The sequence below is a fragment of the Zootoca vivipara genome, chromosome 8, assembly GCF_965207765.1.
Source record: "Zootoca vivipara chromosome 8, rZooViv2.hap1.1, whole genome shotgun sequence".
NCBI lineage: Eukaryota > Metazoa > Chordata > Lepidosauria > Squamata > Lacertidae > Zootoca > Zootoca vivipara.
Genome location: NC_142591.1, coordinates 44,818,460 through 44,833,865, shown reverse-complemented (window position 1 = coordinate 44,833,865; position 15,406 = coordinate 44,818,460). Strand labels below are relative to the sequence as shown.

At 40.1% G+C, this 15,406-nt stretch overlaps 1 protein-coding gene across 9 annotated transcripts in view; it reads left to right on the top strand.

Moving 5' to 3' along the window:
- Positions 1 to 14,390, top strand: part of KCTD1 (potassium channel tetramerization domain containing 1) — a 61,801-nt gene extending 47,411 nt beyond the window's left edge. For all 9 annotated transcript variants that reach the window (XR_015951461.1, XM_035125391.3, XM_035125392.3 and 6 more), the window contains 2 exons: positions 3,815 to 4,120; positions 6,715 to 14,390. Coding sequence is in view for 8 of the 9 variants with exons in the window: in XM_035125391.3 (XP_034981282.1) it covers positions 3,815 to 4,120; positions 6,715 to 6,873 (465 nt within the window). In the remaining variant the exon portion in view is untranslated. The remainder of the gene's footprint in view (positions 1 to 3,814; positions 4,121 to 6,714) is intronic.
- Positions 14,391 to 15,406: the final 1,016 nt, after the last annotated feature.

Genomic DNA, 15,406 nt, shown 5'->3' with positions numbered 1-15,406 from the left:
TAAGGTTATCCAGACGTAAGTCCCTGGATTTACAAATCAGCCCCCATACAGAATCCATTGAAGTTGAAAAGTTTCCCTGGATTCATTGAAAAAAATCTGGTAACCTTAATCTACTTGAATGAGCAATGTAACCTGTGACCAAGGAGCTCATGTTTTATTTATTTTTCTTTGCTGCATTTGTACTCAAGTTTCCTTCCAGGAGATCAAGGTGGTATGCATGTTCTCATCTTTCTTTCTCTTCCCTGTTTATCCTCAAAATAATCCCGTGGTGTTGACTAAGGGAGAATAACTGGTCCAAGTCACCCAGTGAGCTTCATGACTAAGTGGAGATTTGAACCTGGCTTTCCCCAGTCAGTCCCACTACTTTTCTGTGGGACTTACTTAAGTGTATTTAGGATCGCAATTCTGAAGAATGAAATTATCCAGTACAAGGATGCAGCCTATTTAAACTAAGATAAATGATAGATAGATAGATAGATAGATAGATAGATAGATAGATAGATAGATAGATAGATAGATAGATGGATGATAGTGAAAATGTGGGTCCTATCAGCAAAAATAATACACTTCCATAAGCGTGCAGAAAAACTTTTTAAAAAGGCACTCCTGTCTTCCACTGCCTCCCACAGTTTGGTCAGCTTTAGTCTAATTCATAAAACCTATTCTTACTTTAAACAGCAGGCTTTTAAAACTATACACCTCTGTGTGCCATCATAATTAAAATTTTCTTGCCCTCCTTTTTTTAATCCGCACCTTAGTACGATGTGCCCTAACATGGCATTTGTTTGCATTCAGGTGGGTTCCCCCCCCCTCTTATTCAGATTTTTGGGGGGAGGAACCGTGAAAAGAGGTGAAGAATTTCAAGATACTGTGTAATTGTTTTATCCCTCTTGCTTGAGGGGCTGTATTTTCACACACACACACACACACAAAGGTTTTGTGTGAGCACTCTTAAAAACCCAGCCTCGGGTTATTGGAAACATCTGGCCCCACTTATCTGCTCAGTAGGAAAATCAAAACGTGTTTGACTGATGAAATGAGTTCTAGCTCCAGCCACAGAGCTAAACTGCAGTCTTTACAAAACCCCGAAGTACCAACTTGCCCTTCGCAAGCATTCTTAGGGCACACCACTCTTTAAACGGCACTGTCTATAAATAGCCTTTAAGCGCATATGTCCGCATGAGACTCAGCATCTGCCTGTACACTGTCCCTAATGGTTCTTTCCTGAAGGTAGGTCAGTCATTTAAAGGGGGGGGTTGCCCTTGTTGTTAACTATTCATATTTGTTTTCAGTGTAGGTAAAAACAGAATTAAAACCTAGCCGTTTTGAATTGTGGCAATGTCACTGTCCATTCTGTTTTGATACATAAAATAACCGAGTCCGGTTTTGAAGAGACTTTCAAGGTCACCTAGTCCAAACTTGTGCCATGGGCAGGATTCTTTAGACAGAAGGTATCTCTGACAAATTTTTCCTCTTGGAAGAAGTCTAGAGAACAAGATCTTATCACTTTTTGTGAGCAGCATTTTCCACATACAAGCACTTCTTACTCTCCAAGCTTGAACCAGCTCTTGCTACAGCTGGAACCAGCTGCTTACCAGCTAGTCTTCCTCCATTATTTGAAAAATTCTTATACTCCACCCAGACCTTGATCTTCCTCAGCTTAACTTACACAATTGTAATACAAATGTTCAATTCCTGGTTTTTTCCTTGCTGATTTTGATTTCTCTCTAGCTTTTGCTGGAATTTTTAAACTGGACATTATGATCCTGGTAAGGCCTATTTTGTGGGCTTCATATGTCATGGGCCAATTCAGAACTTTGGGTGTATCTTAAATACTTTTCAGGTGGGGTCCAGACAGCTGCAGGCCATACCTCTCTGATCCTCCATCTACTTGGTGGCCAGGCTAGCTAGTCATTTCCCTGACTCTTATGATGTTTTAGAAATGTGCTGGTTTGTTTTCTGGTTGGGGCAGGGGGGTGTTACTGTTTCATCTGGTATTGTAGAGTTTTAGCTTCATTGTTTTGCATAAACACACACAAACACACATTTTCTGTTTGTTATCTTCTTTGTAAACAGCATAGCTTTTTATTGCATGTATTTATGTTTTCAAATGTAAGTTTCTTGAATACTTTTTAGGTAACTAATAAGTCCTAAAAATAATTCTGGTATTAAGCGTTATATACAAATACTAGTGTCTTTCAGCCCGTTCAGTAAACGGGCGCTAGCCGGGCGGGAACAGAGGGGAAGCCCTGGGACCGCGCAGGCGTCGCCTCCGTCGAGCGCCTGAGGCCCACCGGCCCCTCCTCCGCCTCCTCCCACTGTCCCGAGTGGCGACAGCCTCCTCCACCTCCCTTCTCCTCCTCACCTGAAGCTAATAGATTATGTTCCCTTTATCCATCAGTTGTCATATCAAAGGGAATGTAATCTCCCCCCCCCATGTGTCCTAAATTACTGCATTTCCATTTCGATGCTTTCAAACACCAGTCTTTACAACCTTCCCTACTATATTAACTATATTTCTGTAACAAATGTCGTATCTCTTCCTTCTTAGATGGTCTGGTCTAGAGGCCAGTCTGTATTCAGCACTCGCTTTCTCTTGTTTGCATTTATTCTCAACTGTACGATAAACTGGGAACTAGCATGGCAATTGCCCTGCATCTAGTCCCCATCCGCAGACTTACTTGTATTCTGATGTCACATGTGCTTTCCTCAAACTTGCTCTGCATCAGTTGTCATTGGCAGGGGCAACAAAATGCTTAAGAACATAGGAGGCTGCTCTATTCTGAATCATGCCAGGCTTAGTCTATCTAGTTCAGTACTGTCAGTACAGCCTTACTTAGAGATGCGAGGGACATGGGTGGCGCTGTGGTCTAAACCACTGAGCCTCTTGGGCTTGCCGATTGGAAGGTTGGTGGTTCGAATCCCCGTGACGAAGTGAGCTCCTGTTGCTCTGTCCCAGCTCCTGCCAACCTAGCAGTTCAAAAGCATCCCAGTGCAAGTAGATAAATAGGTACTGCTGCGGCAGGAAGGTAAATGGCGTTTCCGTGCGCTCTGGTTTCCGTCACGGCGTCCCGTTGCGCCAGAAGCAATTTAGTCGTGCTGGCCACATGACCCGGAAGGCTGTCTGTGGACTAATGCCGGCTCCCTCGGCCTGAAAGCGAGATGAGCACCACAACCCCATAGTCGCCTTTGACTGGACTTAACCATCCAGGGGTCCTTTACCTTGACCTTTTACCTTAATTAGAGATGCAGGGAATTGAACCTGGGATCTGCTGCAGGTAAGCCTTGTATGCTACAAATGAGCCATAGTCCTCCCACCCACCAGCCCCACCCCCCAACAAACAGTATAATAACTGCCTGGACATGGGTAAGCTTACTACTCATAGGGGAACAGAAAAATATAATGCAAGGCAGCAGCACCCCTATTTATTGTTGTGTGTATTTCTTCCATAGGACCTTCTTAGTTGGAGAAGGTGAGCAGTTCCTATCCATGTGCTGAAGTGAATTCAATATTGAGTTTATATATATAGTTTATATATATATATATAGTTTATATATATATATATATATATATATATATATATATATATACTGTAGATGTAGGATGAGATCCAATGTTGCATCGGTAGGCAGTCCCTCTGTCCCCCAACCTTCCCATAGCTGTTTTTGGGTGGCAAACAAGAAAGAGGCTGCAGTGGAAAGGAAAGGATGAGGAAGTCTGTTCCACAAGCAAGTTGACAATGTTGGATTGTCATTCGTACCCTATAGCGGCATGTATGTTTCTCATTGGCAATGAAAATTATGTGTCTTACAGGATTACAGCTTGTTATATGAAGAAGCAAAGTATTTTCAGCTTCAGCCCATGCTAGGGGAGATGGAAAGGTGGAAACAAGATCGGGAGACATGCCGGTTTTCAAAATCCTGCGAGTGTTTGGTTGTGCGAGTTGCTCCGGATCTTGGAGAGAGGATTACCTTGAGCGGCGACAAGTCTTTGATAGAAGAGGTTTTCCCAGAAATTGGTGATGTGATGTGCAATTCAGTCAATGCAGGTTGGAATCACGACTCAACACATGTCATCAGATTTCCTTTAAATGGCTATTGTCATCTCAATTCAGTTCAGGTATGTAGACACCAGTACATCAGTTTTTGGGCAAGCTGGTAAATATGTGGACTAGAGTAAGATTTTTTAAAAAAAACAAAAACATTGAAAGTTAAGCAATCCAAGCCCTTCCTTAGAGGATCAGTTGTATTCTTTTTCTTATTATTTATTAAATTCTTATTATTTATTACATTTGTATACCATCCTTTATTCATAGATCTCAGGGCAGTTCGCAACATAAAAATACAATATAAAAAACACAAAATACGTAAAAAAATAAGAACAAAACCAACCCAATGATTCCCCCTCCCACAACACATTTTATTTGATACACTGGGTCTAATGGCTTGTGCTGAACCTATTCAGTAGATAATAGAGCATGCAGATGCTTCTGAGAGCAACGCGGTTTCCATGTTCTCAGTAGCATCTGCATATGACATGATGAGAAGAGCCACATACTGTCACTTAAATGAATTGGGTTAGTGAAAAAATATGTTGCAGAACTCATCTTGGAAGGTATTGTTGAATTTCTACAGGGAAGATACATAGGAGGCTAACCATTTATGGAACAACCTGTGGTGGCTTATGGAATTTCTCTCCACTCCATGGTATCATGTTTTAGGAGCTATTTTCAACCATTGTTGCGGGTTCAGGAACATTTTATTTAGCTGCCAGAATTTTAAAACATCTTAATATTCTACATGATTGACACAAGACCTGTCTTTAGTACATCAATCAACTAGTACTTCTACCCCTTTATCCTACACTGCTTTACCCTACACTTTCCTACTGTGGGGAAACAGTTGAAGTTTGAATATTATGCCTTCTCAGTCTATACACAAACACACACACATACAGAGAGAGAGAGAGAGAGAGAGAGAGAGAGAGAGAGAGAGAGAGAGAGAGAGAGAGAGAGAGAGAGAGAGAAGACACAATGCAGTGAAAAATTCCTGAAGAATAAGGTCTGGTCATATCTGATTAATGCTCAACACCTGTATTCTAAGCAGTCTTTAAAAGACCTTGCCTTGAACATTTGTTTTGTTCTGTTTTAATCAATGTCTTTTAATTTACATTGAACATTCAAGATTAAAACAAATCCCTACAGCTACAGTTTAAAGATACCAGCTGCATCCTGCCCCAGATCATTTTAACTTTGACTTCTAAACACTGAGCCAAATAACGAAGTTCAGAGATCACAGAAATACTAGAGGATTGGAGATTATGAGCACGTTTACATCCTAACTTTCTTCCATCATGAAGTGGTCCTAAATGGTCTCTCTTCCTAGATGGTCTCCCATCCAGATTCAAACCACCTTAGCTTCAGCACTATGGGTCCATCATGTGCCCTCAGAACATGCTCCTGGAGTTCCAAAAGCATGGAGCATTTATCAGGAAAACCTTTGTGTGCCTGTGTCATAGGCATTTAGAATAATCAAGAGATGCTTACATTAATCTTAGTGATCACATTAGGTGAGGGGATTTTCTTTTTTAGTTTTCCAGTGAGAGTTTGAAAGGGAGCCTAGGTGTTAATGGAGTTGTACTCCTACACCACAATCATCTGCATGTCTACTCAGGAGTAAGCCCTATTGAGTTAAAGGCACTCAGCAGGTGAGCAGTAAGTCAGATCAAAGGCAACAACCTTGAAATTAGCAGACTTTTCATGTACTTCCTTCCAATTTAGATATTTCCATACAGATGTTAGGTGTGTCTCATCTCTCTGTACACATGTTAATTGACTTAGCATAGGGCCCTACAGATATCCTTTATATTGTGCATTCATGAAAAGTTATTCTCACAATAGTATTGTAGTGATTATAGGCAGCTTCACTTTCGATTCCATTTGCTCCTGGAAAGGTTTTGGGGCAAACATACTACTTAGTTTCCAGCAGTTGCATATCTCATAGTTTGCTACTGAAATCCTATAACTTTCCATACCATAAAAGTTCGCAAGGGGAGGGGGGTTGTCCTGCTTTTGTTGTGCCATAGCAGAACTGTCTTTCCAGGTGGCAAAAATATAGCATCTTTAGGGAAGCATCATAGAATGCCTGAAAAAGTGGAACGATGTGTGGGTGGTCCAGTATAAATCCACCACTAATGCACTATTATTGCATCAATGACCTGTTGGAGTACCCAAAATAAAGCCCAGTATGGAAGGCTTGTAAGACACTGTACCTCTATCAGTTCACTTGTTATTGTCATCACCACTGACATCAACTAGTGACCAGTTGGCCATGGATTGGGAGAAATGGTTCTGATGCCAAATTGAACCCCCTGGTGAGCCAAGATTGGGCTGGAAGTTTCTCATTCCTGCACTGATGGGATGAGGGCATTGGATGTTGCCCTACTTTTTTATATATAGAAATAATGCAAAGGTGAATGGAATGAAGAGGTTGCAATTTCAATATTCATTTAGCTACAGTAGCTGCTGTCAATGTCCTGAAATCTACCAGTAATTATCATTGAGGAGGGAGTTTATGTTGCACAAATATAAAATAGTTAAGCATACAATATAAAGTACATGAAAACAGATCCCCCCAATTACACTGCTGTTGTGTGTGTTTTTTTAAAAAAAATCTTTTGTTCTTACCTAGTCTTTTCCTTGTCCTATTTTGTAGGTACTTGAGAGGTTGCAACAAAGAGGCTTTGAAATTGTTGGCTCCTGTGGAGGAGGGGTGGACTCTTCCCAGTTCAGTGAATATGTACTTAGGCGAGAACTCAGAAGGACATCTCGTTCATCCTCTGTCATTCGAATAAAGCAAGAGCCTCTGGACTAAGGACAGTTTTTTTCTTATGCGACAACAAAAAAAAGGGGACCTTTTTCCATGCGCAGTCGGAACACCAAAAGAGCTCTGGAATGAAACATTGAATAAAGACACATTTATATCAAATATAGAGACCATACCTGTATTGATACAGGAGCATTTGGATTAGTAATAATAACCTCAAGGTGTAAAATATGTATATGTAAAAAGTTAGAAATGCAAAAAGAAAGAAAACCCCCTTAAAATAGTAGGTGAGTTTGGTGCTGTGAGGGCCATTTAAGTGTCCTAGGCCATATCCAGGCCTGATTTACAATAAAGAAGCCATTGCCAGAAGGGGAGGCTCACAGCTCCCTTCCATTTTCCATTGCCAAATGGCGATCTGTTTTTCAGCGTGTACATCCTGAATCAAGTTTGCAGGTGTTTGTGTTAGAGATGACTGGGCACAACTCTAGAAAGCATCCATCCATTTCACAACAGAGGTCATGAACAGGAAGTCACACGCTTCTGTCCACTTGACAGATGTGAACCATCTTATGTTTTTATCAGATGGAGTCAGAATTTATTACTACATGGCAGAGTTGCTCTGGTTTGACTCCAGTGCGTTCATTTTTATTACTTTTTTAGTCAAACGGTACACTAAGTTCTGTTACTGTCCTGATTTAAGTCAACAATAGTAAAGAAAAATTGAAAAATGTTTAAAAATCAAGATGAGCATTTGCTTTTAACTTGCTCTATTATGCATCTGATACATTCGTTGGATAGTAAGTGGTGCTGAATTCTGTGCACAAACAACAATATGAAGGCACAAACACGTTACTTAAAGAAAGGCAATGTGCTTTATCTTTAGTTCATAGTTGCAAACGGTTCTGATGCACCTCAAGGTGCTGCTTTCTCTCCATCATTGAGACAAGTGACCGAATGTTGGTTAGTACGATCTTTTCAGTCCTGGGCAATTATGTTGTAAAGTCATTAAATGCAGGCCTGTACGACTGCTTTTACTAATGCTAACATCCCTGTGTAGTATAATTTCATCACTGCCCATAAAGTCACAAATTTTGTTTTCCCTTCTGAGTAGTATAATTCTGCACAGTTTTGCTGAAGATGTTGTTTTAAGGAGAAGGGCAGGCCCTCCAGCCACTGAGTAACAATACAGGCAAGTCCCCACATATGTTTGTTTGACTTGCATGTGTCTGTGTATACGTGCGGCGCCAAGAAATAAACAGTGATGGGAGAGACCTGGAAAGTCAAGGGTAGACAGAAAGTAGATCTGGATCTACTAACAGATCTCTGTGTGATTTGCTGTGATTTCTGACTCCCCAAAGCAACAAACAAGTGACCCATCTCTGCCCCATATTATACTGTAATGATGAAAACTTGGGCTAACCAAGAATGTGTTTTTTGTATGGAAGGACTGTGCACAACATCCAGTTCTGGCACTCCTGGAATCAGAATTAGTTCATCTTAAATTTATATATTTTGCAGCAGACTCTGGCTGGTAGATCCTGAAGTCTGCCTACCCCTGATCAAAAGGAGCATTTGCAAAGCCAGTTGAGGGGCCACGGGAGGAGGTATAAATTGGTGCTCCATTGGTGGAGCACAAGATCCACTGGCAGGACAAAACTCATAAAATACAGAGAACTGCAGACAAAACGATCCTTAATACAAAACCTAGTGACCAAAATCAGATAAGGAGAAGCCTGTATTTTTTAAAAGGACAAAAAATACAGTAAAAATAACTATCAGATAACTAACTACAATATTAAGTCCATAATATCCCATCATAAGCCAAACACACTTTGACACAGAGGTCTTAATCAGTGGCCTTAATATACAAAGAAACATAGTGTAACCATTCTGTAGGCTTTAGCTCTTGACTTTGGCTTCAAATCTCTCTTATTAACAACCAACCAAATTATTTTTCATCTGTGTTTCCATCAATGTATACTTTCCCAGAATGCAACCATACAGATTTACCTTCTTTCTACAGATTCAAAGTGGTATTTTTCAAGGTCACAAGATGTGACAGTTAAAAAGAAAGTTAAAGAGAGACTATAATTGGTTCTCATGCTGGCTTCTATATATTGGTTATTTTATTGCATACTGTATGTTTTGAAATTTTTCCGTAATGCTCTGGGGGGAGCCATTTTAAAAGGTTGGGGGTGAGGGGCATTTCATTCTCACCTAGAGCTAAACAAGTTAAGCCTCTAGGAAGCATTTTTCATAATTTCCAGAGGAGTAGTGAAAACAACAAAAAGTGTCATGGCACCTTAAGAACATAGAGAGAGCCTGCTGAACCACACCAATGACCTGTGTAGTCCACCATCTTGTTCTTACAATCACCAGCCAGATAGAGAAGCCTGCAAACTGGACATGAGCAACAGCACTCTGCCCACCAGAGATTCCCAGCGACTGGTATTTAGAAGCAGACTGCCTCTTGACAGAGGAGGTAGAACATAGACAAATTCATGGCCACTAGCCACAATGGCTAAGCCTCATTTAAGCCAGCCAAGCTGGTGGCCATCACTGCCTCCCATGTTTTATCTTTGAGCTGAGTGAAGCATTTTCTTTTATCTGTTCTGAACCTTCCAAAATTCAGATACATGTTCATGAGTTTTAGTGTTATGAGAGACAGAGAAAAACTTTTACCTACCCAGTTTCTCCATGTTGTACATAATTTTATAAACTTCTATCATGTCACTTCTTACTAGCCTTTTCTCTAATTAAAGTTCCAAACTCTGCAACCTTTCCACATAGCAGGGGTTGGTCTCCCCACCCTGGATCATTTTGGTTGCCACTTTCTGAAGCTTTTCGAGCTCCACAATATCCTTTTTGAAGTGGGCTGACCAGAACGGTACACGGTAGTCAGCTGTGAGTGTTCACTTGTTGACCCTATGCTGACATCTGACTCACAGCTGACTACGGTATTCCAAATGCTGTTGCACTATCGATTTGTATAACAGCATTTTGATATCAGCAGTTTTATTTTCAGTTTCTTTCCTAATAATCCCTAGCATGGAATTTGCCATTTTCACAGGTGCTGTTCACCGGGTTGACATCTTCCTTGAGCTACAAGCCCAAAGTCTCGCTCCTGGTCAGTCACCTCCACTTCAGACCCCAAGAGTGAAGTGAAGGTGTATATTTTTTGCTTAGATAAACATCACTTTAAAGACTAACACCATTATTTTGGCATACTCTTTGGTTGGTTGTTAATCAAGGAGGTTTGCTTCTCATTTTGAAGGTCTTGCTCTCCTTTGAGGTCTCATATACTAAAAAAGCCAATTGAATTGTTCTGCTTTCTTTCTTCTATTTAGACCACCTCTGTCAAAATGTGTTTGGCTTAAGCTGTAATATCCTAAACGATTTGGCCTATTACAGATTTATTATTCAAGTATGTATCTGGTAGTTAGTGTGATAACTTTTTTCTTTCCATGTTCTTTCTTTCTTTTTAGGAACACATTCCTGGCACCTGAGAGCCCCTAGTATGTGACATAGATATCCCAGTGGTGGTGTTTCACAAGTTATGGGGGCCAGGACAGGACGGGGGGGGCGTCTCTAGGTTCTCCAGGGTCCTAAACCCCCTTGTTCCCCTGACACCTCACCAAAATGGGCCTTAAACTGTGGATCCAGTCTAGTTAATTCCCTGCCATTGACCACAATAGGAAGGAAATATAAATGTTTTTTGTTTTCTTAACAGTAACAGGGGAAGGGATCTGCTTCCTAATTCTCACCCTGCACACAGGGATCCAGCAGGACTTTGACTATTCTGGTTGCTCTCCCATGGAAACTACCAGCAGCAGCAACAACATAAGAGTGCTTTGCCCACCTCCACTCCAGATTTGCTCATATAAAGGTTGTCTCATTTTTCTTTAGGTTTTCTCTCTTCCTTGTAATGGAGGGACAATTTGAATAATGGCTGGCATATATTTTTTGAAAGGACAGTGGGCATTGAGTTTTATTTTTTACACATATTTTTGGTCCCCGTCTAACTTGGAGCATCCTTTGAATTTTTACACTTGGCGAAATTTTAACTACTTAGTATGCAAAGTTCAAAAGCACGTCAAAGTGCAAGTAGATAAATAGGTATCGCTCCAAGCGGGAAGGTAAACAGCGTTTCTGTGTGCTGCTCTGGTTCGCCAGAAGTGGCTTAGTCATGCTGGCCACATGACCTGGAAGCTGTACGCCGGCTCCCTCGGTCAATAAAGCGATATGAGCGCCGCAACCCCAGAGTCGGTCACGACTGGACCTAATGGTCAGGGGTCCCTTTACCTTTACCTTTATGCAAAGTGCTTACTGAATCACCATTTAAGTCTAATGTATTGCAGCCAGAGCTGCTCCTAGCTTCTCGACTGAAACAATTTTCTTTCCTCCCTTGCCCTCTTCTTGTGTTTTGTTTTTTTAAAACCCAAACAGCACTCTTCCTCTGACTGTTTGTACAAACCCTGTTTTCTGGGTTTGTAAACAAATATGTAGTAATTCTTAAAAACTCAAAAGCCAGCACACTGCTTTGGGGTTTGTTTTTAAGTTGTTTTTAATTTGGTCTTTATAAAGGTCTGGTGCTGTCGCTATTTGGGGTTTTTTTTAGAACCAACATAGCTGCCTCCATTTATTTTACTGTCTTAAGTTATTCTAATTGCTTAATTGGTTTTGGCTTGTCTCAACAGAGATTACAAGGTATACAACAGAAAACCCATACTGTTCACAGGTGATGCTTTTGTTGCATAAGACTCACGAATCACCACATTTATCCTTACCCAAAGTACCTTTTAATATGCAATACTGTATATTAAGTAAGCTATGACTACACTCTCCTCCTCCTTATGGAACAGTGAACTAAAACAATGGTGCAAACATTCCGTTTTATTTTATTTTATTGTGAGGCTTGAAGCTCTGAATTCAAGCTTTTCCCAACCAAACGAAAAGGGTCTATCCTAGTATATCTCAAACCATCAAAAGCTAAAGGAATTCTTCTGGGTTTTATAAAATAAGGGCAGGTAGTCTTGCATCTCCTAGAGGGTATGGCAGCGGAACTTAAATTGATCATGCCAGGAAATAAGTGGGAGGATAAATCCCACACATAAATGTTCAGTACATAGATGGCAAAACTCAGAGTTGCCCTACAAGTATAAGCTTGTAAACTAAAATACAACTTTGCTTTTCCAGTGTGGTGTATATCTAAAGCGGATAAGCTTAAAAATACTGGATAAAATGGCAAATATTAACATAGAGTTGCACTGAGAAGGTAGATTGAGTAAATTTCTGGATTCAGATTTGTAAATTTGGACAATAGCAGTTCTATTGTATTGCTGTTTCTGGATCATTGTTAAATGTTTTGGTTTTTTAATGATGGCAGTTAGTCTTAATGAAATAAATGTATGTGCATTTTTTATTTAACTTTTTTTTTGCACTGAGGTGAAATGGAAGGAATATGAATTCTGGTACATCCACATTTTAAAAACTGTTCTTAACCAGTAGAATAATCTGTAAACATGTAGGGAAAGTGCTTTTTAAGTACCCTATATGTACTTAACTTGGAATATTTTGCATGTTCACTCCGCATAACCTTGAAAGAAAACTGCGGAGATTCTAGAGTGGGACTATGTGAAAATTGTCTCTTGCCCAAAACGTAGCATAATTGACAGGCACCAACAGACTATACATGGTTTTGGATTCTGTGTTTTGGTATTTTGAAAGAAATACTATCACAGGAGTTGCTCTTCCCCCTTACAAATGCTGCAGCTTAATATTGCTGTTTCTGGGCTGCACTTGATACCATCTGAGGCCCTTATCATTCATCATACGTGTCCAGTTTTCTGAAGCAAACATTAACATCTCTCTCCTTTCTAAATCTTTGAATAGTCACATAAACACTGCATTGAATGTTATTTTTTTGAACTGAATCACAAATTGTGGAGGTCTGGTATGTTAATGGCACTGTACTCTAGGTCACAGACATGGGCTCCAAGGTCATGAACTGAATAAAAATAATGCAACAAGGGTAAACAATATGTAGACTTGTAGGTGACACCGATTAGCCCTATACAAAGAAAGCAGACTCTTTTAACAATCTGTCAAATGTCATTTATTAAATCAGATCAATAGATACAAGCAATAAATATACTGAATAAGGAAAAAAAATCAGTGATGGCAACCAGCTCTCTTTTTACAGGTTAATAACATTGTGATGCACTGTAGTTGTAATTTAGCTACTTTTTAAAATTAATAATAATGATGAAAATAATTGCATTTGATGCCATCAGCAAGTGCTGTATTTTTGCTGTAATGCATGGGAAAAGGGAAAGGAACATCAGCTGCCAACATTGTTTGTTCTGTCAACATGATTAAGTGGTAGCAGAGGGACTGCTGGGAACATACACTGGAAATGCCACACAACGTGACCTTCCTCGGAGTAAAAATGTGGCTGGAGGTGGAAATGAAACTAGGTTCGAAAGGCAAATTGAAGGCACTGTTGCTTATATCAATGATCAATGCATTTTTACCAATACAAATACCTCTTTCTAGTTCCTTATCGTGTGTTCTGATTCTTTCCTAAAAGCATCATCAGACCACTATGTCAAATATAGAAACGGGGGGAGATCATAGTTCAAAAAAAGTGAACTTAATTGTATGATGTTGTCCAGATTTGTTTATCAAGTAAATACTTTATAATACATGACAAATGCTGCGGAAACACAAGGAAGCAAGGTGCAGAGCTGTATCAGATGCTGAAGAACTCTTTGTCTATTTGATCCATCTTAGTATTGCCCATGCTTTGACTTCCAGTGGCTCTCCAGGATCTCAGGCAGAGGCATTTCCTATCATCTGCTACATCAGGTGTCAGGAACCTTTGGTCCTACAGATGTGACATCAATGGCTACTAGCCACAATGACTACATCCTGCTTCCAGTATGTCAGATTCTCCTTCCAATATCTTAGATATACCTTTAAATACCAGCATCTGGTAATCACAAGTGAGTAGAGTGTTGTCATGCTCCTGTCCTGCTCCTGTCCTGCTCGAGGGCTGCCAATAGGCATCTGTGATTGGCCATTGCGAGAAAAGTATGCTGGATTAAGTAGGCCTTTGGTTGCACTATGTTCTCATGCTAGTAGCAGCCCGGGTAGGTTTCGGGTAGGTTCTTGTTTGATGCTACTGATGCCAGTGGGTCAAGCAGCAATAGTCACTTGGATGTGCTGTTAAGGGTGAGTGTGTCAATGCAGAAACTGGAGATTATAATAAGTTGAAGCTTGGAGGATGAAGTGAGGAGCCTTAACGTGTTTTACTAACACGCAAGCAGTAAACTTGTCCACACTGGGTTGTTACCTGACAGGTCTAGTAGTTGGGAAGAAGCACCAACTGCACATGAAACCAACAGATGGAACCAGCATTCACTGCTAAAGTTGTATCAAAGAACAGCTTAATTCTTCAAGGAAATGTAGTTATTGCTGGTCTCCTTTTAATGTTATACTAAGTTTGGTTTTGCATTTGCAAGCAGATGCTAAATAGTTTTGAATACACCTTTTTAAAACTTGTCTTTGTAGTTTTATTTCAATATATTTTTGTCTTATGATGACCAGTTTTCCAAAGAGAGTTTGTGCTTTGAATTGGATTAAATGTGGGGAAGAGATCCCCCACGACTCTGCAATAATATTGACAATTGTTCAAATTATATATATTTTTTGTTTAGAAACTAAAACCAATTACTTCATTCTGTCATTCCTGTCCTGGAGAATTCTATATTATGAATTATTTCTATTGGACAACTGGTATTTGAATGCAGACATTCTTGCTGCCTGAGGTTTATTTACAGTGGAAATGAAACCAAGAAACCTTCAAGGCCCTCAGGCCAGTTGATTTTCTCAGACTTCAATGTGAGTGGTTTATTATTTCTTGAGGGACTGGAGGGATCACCAGTACCAAGATCAATACTTTGCATTAAGGTTTTCTGTTATCTTTGGCTATTTCCTCACTGATCTGGTTACCCAGGCCTCAAAAAAAAAAAAACAAGCACAAACCTGGACATGTTGGATCAGATGTTCTGTATTTAAGGCTGAAACTGTTTCTGCTTTAAATACAGCCTCATTCTTGCATTTGCAATGGAAGATATGGGAAGAGATGGGGAAGCTGGCTGGTTTGTTGTTTGTAAGGGAAGAGAATCCATATCCCAGGGTACAGCATCTATCTACATTTTCCTACAAACTAACAACTAGCCTTTGTTGATTTGTATGCTAGCTATTATTTAACATCAGGTTGCATAATTGCATTGTGTGACTCTTGCAGGGACCATGTGTGCCCTTCAACAAAAGGGAGAGTGGATGGTTGTGTGTAAGTCTGTAAGTCTCTTGGACTTGCAATCAGGAATAAAAAAGTAAGTGATGTTGAATGCCAGATTGAGTACTCTCTGGTATTTAAGGTAGAACTATGTTTTATATGAGAACAAAGGAAGCTGACTATAGACTCTGACAAGCGGTTTATCTAGTTTGGTACTGTCTACACTGACTGGCTGTGGTCCTCCATGGCAGGAACTGAACTTAGGTTCTTTCGTGTGAA